An 8,929-nucleotide genomic window follows, 5' to 3' on the forward strand; every position below is an offset into this window, starting at 1 on the left:
TAGACAGGAAAATAGCCATTTATTAGTCCTAGTACCTCGTTGATAATGCACATTTTTTCAGCCACTAACCAAATAAATTACATAATTTTTGACCTGTGTGCTGGCCCATCTTTTCAAATGGGTAGGTAACATTACTGCTGGAAATCCTGGGAGTAGTAGCTGAGAGCCTGCCCATATCTAAGAGGAATCACCAAAGCCCAGGTAACGGACGAGGACCTGTACCTTATACACCTCGTGAGAAATTAGCATGCTGATCGGAGAGTGGCACCAGAAGATGTTTGCTCACCATCACCAACCTGTTTGCTGGAACATGGTCACTCATCATCAATCAAACAGATTGCAAGAAGATGGTCACTCATCACCACCCAATCAGTGTGCAGGAAGACGGTCGCTCATCACCACCCAATCAGTGTGCAGGAAGACGGTCGCTCATCACCACCCAATCAGTGTGCAGGAAGACGGTCGCTCATCACCACTCGACCAGTTGACAGGAAGACACTTCCTCATCACCACCCAGTTTCCACCATGGTTGCTCTCCATCCTCACATACGTACACACAAGAAAAAAAAAACCCTGCTGCAAAAAGAACATTTTATTCTTAAAAAAATACAAAATACAGAATAAAAAAAAAAAACAAACTGAATTTCTACAGATCCCTGAAAGCTGAAAAAGTATGAAAAAGCACGTAGTGTAAAGATGGAAAATGACAAAAATCAGGCACGTCCAGGAGCGTTTTCCCATTTCACATCACAGCTATGACTCATCCCACATTCTCTATAGGCAACAAGAGCTATAGACAAAGAAAAGACAAATCCACACTGCACATCACGCATAAACACGTATGAATATTTTTTTGGATCCCGAAATAGCACATCTCAAAAATACAATAAGACAGAAAAACATGTTTATTAGAAAAACCAAAGTGGATGCATGGAAAGGTCTGGTACAGTGTTTCTAGCAGGACTGTGTGTGCTGGTAGGAATATATTGCTTGCGCGACGCTCACTTAGCGCTGAAATGAACTGGCAAGCAGGGGGAGACTGAGGGGGACGTATCTCTATTCACAGAGATGCGGATGGAAACATTCAGGGGTTCTCAGCGCCCCCTGCAGGACGGCCCTCGCAGCACTTTGGCTCAGAGCCGATCAGATGGGGCACAGGTCGCCGCTCCCAGGCTTCATTGCGCCCTGGCCTGACCTGGCACCTGCCTACGCAGGGCGAGTCTGCTCCAGCTCTCCGAAGGCTGTCAGACCCCACCGGCCGACCCGTCTTCGGCGCACTCGGGGCTGGGTTTGAGTCTCTTGGTTGGTGGTGGAGCCCCATTAGCTAAAGCACCTTGCGCCTTTTCTTCCTTAATGGGCAAACCGTCACCTGGCGCGGGGTCAGCGGCCGAATTCTGCTCGCCGGCCTTCGTATCGGGGATTGTTTCCCCTTTCTTCGGAACGCCAAGCCCAACGACCGTCGCCTTCACCTCCGCCTTGTCTTCCGTCTTCGGCTCGCGCTTGGGTTCCACTTTCAGGCTGATGGGCAGCGGGGGCTTGAAGTCTGCCGTGGAGCTCTCACACAGGGTCGGCCCCGCCCAGCTAGGAATGTCTAATCCCAGCAGGTCCATCAGCTGGGTCATGACATCATCCACGTAACCATGGATACGCAGGTCGGCATGCTTGTCCTAACACAATAAAGGTCTCACATGTCAGCATTCATATTTCTGTATTACAGTATATAAAATACTCCCAAAGAGACTGATACTAAAATTACACTAATTACACTATATGGGCAATCATACTACAAATATACATATTCTATATTATTATATATTAAACTACAATTTCACTATAATTATATAATGATACTATGTCGTACACCAATGACCCAGGATGCAGGTAAACACAAAGACGGGTTTGTATAGTGATTGGAGAATCAGTATAACGATAAGTGGGAGGGTTTGCTTAGGAAAACAGCCCTGGGGCACTGGCAGGGTCTCCGATAGTGATAACGACACTGTGACGTGCGACATGCCGGGCTATCAGGCAGTCTAAGTGCGCACGTTTCACACTCACGTGCTTCGTGGGCTGCAGGTTCACGATCACCAGTTTGCCCGCCTTGCGCTTGGTGCAAAGTGGCAGGTTACCGCTGGGTTTGATCTGAAGCGAGGTGCCCAGGGTCAGTGCCAGGTCAGCCCGCCTGCGAAGGGGCAACGTGGAGTCAGATTCCTCAAGATATGAGGGAACAGGGTTGAGCTATATCACATCGCGCATGCGCAGTAATCACCAGGGCTTTTCGGTGTTACACAAACGTTTATTTATGCCCATAATTTGGTAAGGAGATTAGTAGTATGGTTTAAATATTAATGTTAATAATCTGTATAAATGTTATGTTTATTAAATTTGATTAGCGGAGTACACCACATAATACTGTTTTGGTATACTACGGTTTGGTATACTACGGTTTGGTATACCAATATGCAATATGCACTGAAGTTGCGGTGAAGAATAGCAGCCACAACATCTTTTAAAAGAGGAGATCTTGTAAATAAACAAGGTAAAAAGACGTCGGCGGTGTGGTGGTACTTTCTGCAGGTTAAAGTCTGACACGTTAATTAAACATAAGGATAAGCCGTACTTATACGGATACTCACTTTTGGGCGTCATACAATGCCTCATTAATATTTTAGCCGTACTACTAATCTGCTTAACAAATTATCGGCATAAATAAGCGTCCGTATAACACCAAAAAACTGGCATCCGTCCAAATGTTTCGCCCGTTATCTGAGGATCTGGTGATCCTCAGATAAGCCAGTAACCCCACATCGTAGTACAGGCCACAGGACTATGACAAACTAATGAGAGTGTCTGAAGCTGGGTGCAGTGAGATTCAGCCAGCGCTCCATCCCAGCCTGTACTACCCGCCCTCCCCAGCCCGGCCAAATGCACGCCCAGCATTAATCCTGGCTATCTATACACTGATTAGCTGGCATTAACCCCCCCCCCCCCCCCCCACAACCAGGAGAACCAAACAGGGCAGCAATAACCTTCCAAAGCTAATGAAGCTGCTTCAAACAGCCCACCTGCTGGCCTCGTCGGCACGGGTCAGGTCTCGGTCTGGCAAAGCGTCCTCCCAGTCTAAAATGGTGCTGATTAGCTTGCCCCTGTGGAAAGGAGGAAGGAAGGAATGGCAGACAGAGAGCGAGGCAGGCAGGCAGACAAACAGAGAGCGAGGCAGGCAGACAGACAGAGAGCGAGGCAGACAGACAGACAGAGAGCGAGGCAGGCAGGCAGACAAACAGAGAGCGAGGCAGGCAGACAGACAGAGAGCGAGGCAGACAGACAGACAGAGAGCGAGGCAGGCAGACAGACAGAGAGCGAGGCAGACAGACAGACAGAGAGCGAGGCAGGCAGGCAGACAAACAGAGAGCGAGGCAGGCAGACAAACAGAGAGCGAGGCAGACAGACAGACAGAGAGCGAGGCAGACAGACAGACAGAGAGCGAGGCAGACAGACAGACAGAGAGCGAGGCAGGCAGGCAGACAGACAGAGAGCGAGGCAGGCAGACAGACAGAGAGCGAGACAGAGACATGTGATTGTAATTCAGTACTTCATGTAGCCAGCTTGCATTCAAAATGTTCTGCAGCTAAAGAATAATTCATGTCCTCTGAGAGGGATTTACCATGCGAGGTACCAACCCTGGACCACACCTGTTAAAAATAACTAGCAAATAACTAGCAATGTGGAATAAATAAGGTGAAAATAAAAAGGAGAAAGCAGCATGTGTGCAGCTCGGCAGCGCTACAGCTACACGGCCTCTGGGGACTTTCAGGGCCATTTTCCAGCTCAGTCAGTATGTTCACTTTCACATCCAAGCACTGCCTCAAATTAATTGGCATGGACTCTCTTGGCGAACAAGCAGCATAATGTTTAAACAAACTGCCCCTCAAGACCAGAGATTCCCTGGAGCCTTCTTGTACCTTTAAGTACTTAACCTGTATCACCGTAGGAAAACTTCCATCTGTATAAATCAGTAACAGCCACAGGTCTCTTTTTAGCGGTGGGAAAAGAAGGAGAGGTAAGCGGCGGACGAAGGGAGAGGGGGGCACCTGCAGGAGCGGAGGCCTCGGGAGCGCGTCTCCTCGCAGGAGCGGCCTGTGGGCTTCAGTCCCATGACGCCGATCACGCTCTCTCTGACGTACTGCCTGCGGGGAGGGAATGAGAGCAGACAGTGATTCGGAGATTCCCACACACACACACACACACACACAGGGCTGTAGTTTACAGTAAAAATTGTAATCGCAATTATTCTGGTCAATACTGAAATCATGATTATTCAACACGATTACTCACTGACTTTGGAAATATCATACATTTACTGAACTTTTTAAAGAAACTGTCTGTTTAACAGTGGATTTCCTTGAACTCTGAAATATAATTTTAAACATTTGGTCCCCACAATGTAATATAAACAATCACACACACACACACATACTTGCCACATCTAGAGCATTCCTCCACAAACATGTTTCCATGGAGCTCAGACAGCAGGTCTCTAAAAGATCAATAAAATATATTAAAACACTTCAATTGTTTATACACTTTAAAACTGATTCATTTATATATGTGTGTCATATATATATATATACACACACACACACACACATATATATATACACACACACACATATATACCTGTATATACACACACACACACACATATATACCTGTATATACACACACACACATATATACCTGTATATACACACACACATATATACCTGTATATACACACACACACACACATATATATATACACACACACACACACATATATACCTGTATATACACACACACACACACACACATATATACCTGTATATACACACACACACATATATACCTGTATATACACTCACACACACACACACATATATACCTGTATATACACACACTCACACACACACACACATATATACCTGTATATACACACACTCACACACACACACACATATATACCTGTATATACACACACACACACACACATATATACCTGTATATACACACACACACACACACATATATACCTGTATATACACACACACACACACACACACACATATATACCTGTATATACACACACACACACACACACACACATATATACCTGTATATACACACACACACACACACACACACATATATACCTGTATATACACACACACACACACACACACACACACACACATATATATGTATATATATATATATGAAAAACGACAAGGCAATATGATCCGGCAGATTAATAAGACGGACCGCGATTTGATGGCCCCGAATAACGTTTTTAAATGACTTGCGAGCCGGATGCGGCACCTGGGAAAGCCGGAGCGGACGTGGAGGCCGTCCACGTTCTGGCTGATCAGGTACTTCAGGTACCCGGCCCTCTGCAGCGCCAGGAGGGCCATGTGGGTGGTGCTGGGCCGAGCCTCCTCAAAGGTGGTGTCAAAGTGAGGCGCCTCTCCCTGCTCCTCCAGCGTCCAAACACCTTTGGGGCCCCTAAATCAGGCAGAGACAGCGGCAACTGACAGTCGGTTAACTGTGTTTTCATGCCATGCAAGCAGACAGCGTGTCTGTAGATTGTCTTCAATGACCGGATCATGATTTCTGGTAAGAGACGTTGCTGTTGAATTTCTCAAATGTTGTTTAATCACCACAGAAAGAATCCCATTCACTCCCATTATATTCATTTCTACGGCCGGTATCTCCATGACTGGGAAACTCCCAGCAGAACAACCTAGATGGATAGACAGCACTAAAGCCCCTCTAAAGTACATCTTTTTTCAGTTTTAGGGTGACCTGCTCCTTTAAGGGCTTGTATACACCAGCTGCTCTCACTTGGCTGACCCCCATTCCAAACTATACCCACACCACTGGGTCCAGTCTAGAGGGGCCCTTCCCCCGACAGGCAGAAAACGACGGACCAGAAAACTCTGTCTTCCAACAACATACTTAATCTGGGGTCAAACGAATAAACAATGATTTAAGAGAAGACCCCAGATTTAAGAGAAGACCCCAGATTTAAGAGAAGACCTCATCTCGGCTCTCAGTCAATGAGAAGGACAGAACCGTTTGATATTATTATGACTGGGTGCTTACTTCTGCTTGACCTCCAGAAACGGCCACCTGCACATCTACCGCTTGAGCCGAACGGCTTGTTCTTCAACACAGTTCAGTTATTTAAGGTTTCTGGGTGCCATGCTGTTGCAGAACCTTAGGTGGGATGAGAACTTCACACACATCTTAATGGAAGCCCATCAGCGGATGTGCTTCCCGCACCAACTTAAGAAATTCAGCGTTCTACAGCAATACTGCTCCAGATTCACACAGCCACCATCTCACCTCATCTGTATCTGTCTGGTTTGTTGCCCAGGCCAAGGATGAACTGCAGCCTGTCATCAGATCATGTGACAAGATCATCGGCCGCAGCCTGCCACCTGTCTAAGCCCTGTATGCGTCCAGGGTAAGGAGATGTACAGCATAGATCACTGCTGATCCCTCTAACTCAGGCAACCATCTATTCCAAAGACTACCTTCTGGCAGTTTTAAAGCAAAGAGAACCAAAACAAAACATGTCACATAAACAGCTTCCTCCCACATGCAGTAATGCTGATCAATAAGCCTTGAGTGCATTCCCACAATGTTCACACGGTTCTGGACCTCTGCTCACACATTATCTGGACCTTCTTGAACTTTCTGCATATTTGTTGCTGGTTCTAATCAAAACATCAATCTTTTCCATACTCATCTATGTTATTTCTGGCGGCTAAACACAGACATATACGTTTATAGCTTGGAAACAAATCCAATATTGCTAATAAAATATCTATAGTACTGTGCCCTGTGAGCCGATCTCCTCTTTCCCCCAATGAAAAGAGGAACTAAGAAATTAGTCAAGAGAAGATAGAGACTAAAATGAAACTTGGCTGACAAACAGCAGTTGAATAAAAAGGGCACGAGAGAGCTTCGTATCCCTCTAGTGGCAGAACTGTGGAATTGCAGAAAATTCGTCAAGTCTGGGAGGGATGACAGTGAGGATCAACTGTTTCAGTTCTAAAAGCACCACATTTCTATAAATTTAGCTTAAGTTTCTAATGTATTTAACTATATAACGGTTTATTTTAAACTCAGAATGGAAATAGACTGAGAAGGAATCATGACTAAATCTGTAACCTGAAGATTGTCAGTTCACTTCCCTTGAGGAGCCCTGCTGTTGTACTGTTGAGAAAAGGAGCTGTAATGACACTCTTTGACCAATCTGAGTGCGTAAAAATGAAAATGGCTTTGGATGAAACGTAAAACATCTGCTATACTACTAATTTGAATTACGGTTATGTCATCCAGTTATAGCTATAAATATGTATAGGAAATGCAGATAGAAATCCGTAAAAAAAAACAATCGAAATTATGTATAATATAATGGATAAAGATTTGTAATAAACACAACTCACACCGCAGAATAAACGCTTAAATTATTTTGTACCTGAAGTCAGGAATCCCTGCAGAGGTACTAATTCCAGCGCCGGTATGGACAACCATGTATTGTGCTTGCCGTATCATCTCGGCCAGAAGTGCCACTTTGTTCCGCATTTGCTCTGGGTTGTCGAACACCTGGAGGACAAATCGCAGAAGCTCAAAAAACAGCCGGTAATATAGCTTATAAAAACTGCTAGTACCTAGCATGCTGATTATCTTTAACACCAGCAATAACAGTTCTGTACATTTTAACTACTCTCGATGGAATTACATATTATTACAAACAACCATATGCATGCATATATTCCGGTAGTGCTTGGCTAAATAATTCCTACATTGTACACCATGCACATTAACATCAGGCCAGCTACCCTATTATAAGTCGAGAATAACCTGCTGCGGGCTTTTACCTCTGGAAGTCCGCATACTCCTTTGTCTGGGTATGGAGACAAACCTGCCGCGTAGTTCACCGACATTGCCGGCTTGCGCTTCACTATCAGAAGAGTTAAAAGTTTTTTATACTGCTTTTACATACACACTATACACACAACACAGCACAACTAACGAATAGGCTCTACTAAGCGGATGACGTAATACAGCGCGCCGGTCGGGGATTCTCGTCGCTGATCGCGAGCGCCACGCTTCCGGTCTCGTGCCACCGCCCCTTCTCCAGCGTATGATGTCATGTATTCTCACATAGGAAGTTATTCTAGATTAAGTATTCCGTTTTACAAGATTTGTAAAAATTACACTAAGGTATAGAATGTTCTTCGAAAACAAATAATCATTTACAACTAGAGTGTCTTTTACTGACGGCCTGTGAAATTCGGCATGTAGTATTTTATGCTCACCATTGGGGGACAGCGATGTGGCTGCTTTCCCGGCAGTCCCCCAACTATATAAATTTATATAAAACTCACTGAATCAGTGGCAGCCGGTGGCTAAAAAATTGAGGAGGTAAGAAGATAATACATTGTCAATATAACAGCAGTGAATTTCTCCGAAAAGAGAGAAAATGTGTTTCTAAATTGCAAAATTTTAGTAATATGTTATTTCAGTTACTTGTTTATGTATTTAACCAAAAAAATAGAGGAAGTACTACTGTCAGGGACAGGAATGGGCGAGAATTTGATGTCGTGGAGACAAATCTTTATAAATATAAATTAAATGTAAAGGCTTATTTATGCGTGGGGGGGAGCCAAATTAAATATTGTAGATACAAGCATCTCTGAAATGACAAGGTGAGCACCTACTGACATTGGTCAGAAAGAAGGAAGAACCATTTAATGGCGACACATGGTGTGAATGGAGGCCATCCCATCTGTTATACTAACCAAGAGAAGGGCTACTGTGGCACAAATGACAGATAATCTAAATGATGGTTACTGGAGTAATGTGTCACAACATAGACAGT

At 44.7% G+C, this 8,929-nt stretch overlaps 1 protein-coding gene across 3 annotated transcripts; it reads right to left on the reverse strand.

Annotated features, from left to right (window-relative positions):
* Positions 1-577: 577 nt before the first annotated feature.
* sirt6 (sirtuin 6) lies at positions 578-8,111 on the reverse strand. 3 transcript variants are annotated; one of them, XM_072704383.1, is made up of 8 exons: positions 7,926-8,111; positions 7,523-7,650; positions 5,356-5,538; positions 4,478-4,537; positions 4,092-4,187; positions 3,066-3,146; positions 2,059-2,182; positions 578-1,667 (listed from the first exon to the last, which is right to left on the reverse strand). In XM_072704383.1, the coding sequence occupies exons 1-8, from the start codon at positions 7,989-7,991 to the stop codon at positions 1,245-1,247; spliced, it is 1,161 nt and encodes a 386-aa protein (XP_072560484.1). In that variant the 5' UTR covers positions 7,992-8,111; the 3' UTR covers positions 578-1,244. The 3 variants fall into 3 exon arrangements, with proteins under 3 accessions (XP_072560484.1, XP_072560486.1, XP_072560485.1); XM_072704385.1 differs by lacking the exons at positions 7,523-7,650; positions 7,926-8,111 and adding exons at positions 6,139-6,252; positions 6,382-7,485; XM_072704384.1 differs by lacking the exons at positions 7,523-7,650; positions 7,926-8,111 and adding an exon at positions 6,139-7,485.
* Between the last annotated feature and the right edge of the window lie 818 nt (positions 8,112-8,929).

The sequence above is a fragment of the Paramormyrops kingsleyae genome, chromosome 21 (assembly GCF_048594095.1).
Source record: "Paramormyrops kingsleyae isolate MSU_618 chromosome 21, PKINGS_0.4, whole genome shotgun sequence".
Taxonomy (NCBI): domain Eukaryota; kingdom Metazoa; phylum Chordata; class Actinopteri; order Osteoglossiformes; family Mormyridae; genus Paramormyrops; species Paramormyrops kingsleyae.

Bases quoted from the DNA above. Each gene is read 5' to 3' on its own strand.
- sirt6 (XM_072704383.1), bottom strand. From the start codon at position 7,991: ATGTCGGTGAACTACGCGGCAGGTTTGTCTCCATACCCAGACAAAGGA. The intron at 5,539-7,522 runs GTACAAAATAAT...TGCCTGATTTAG, and splicing joins GCAGGGATTCCTGACTTCAG to GGGCCCCAAAGGTGTTTGGA. The intron at 1,668-2,058 runs GTGAGTGTGAAA...TTATTGTGTTAG, and splicing joins ACCTGCAGCCCACGAAGCAC to GACAAGCATGCCGACCTGCG.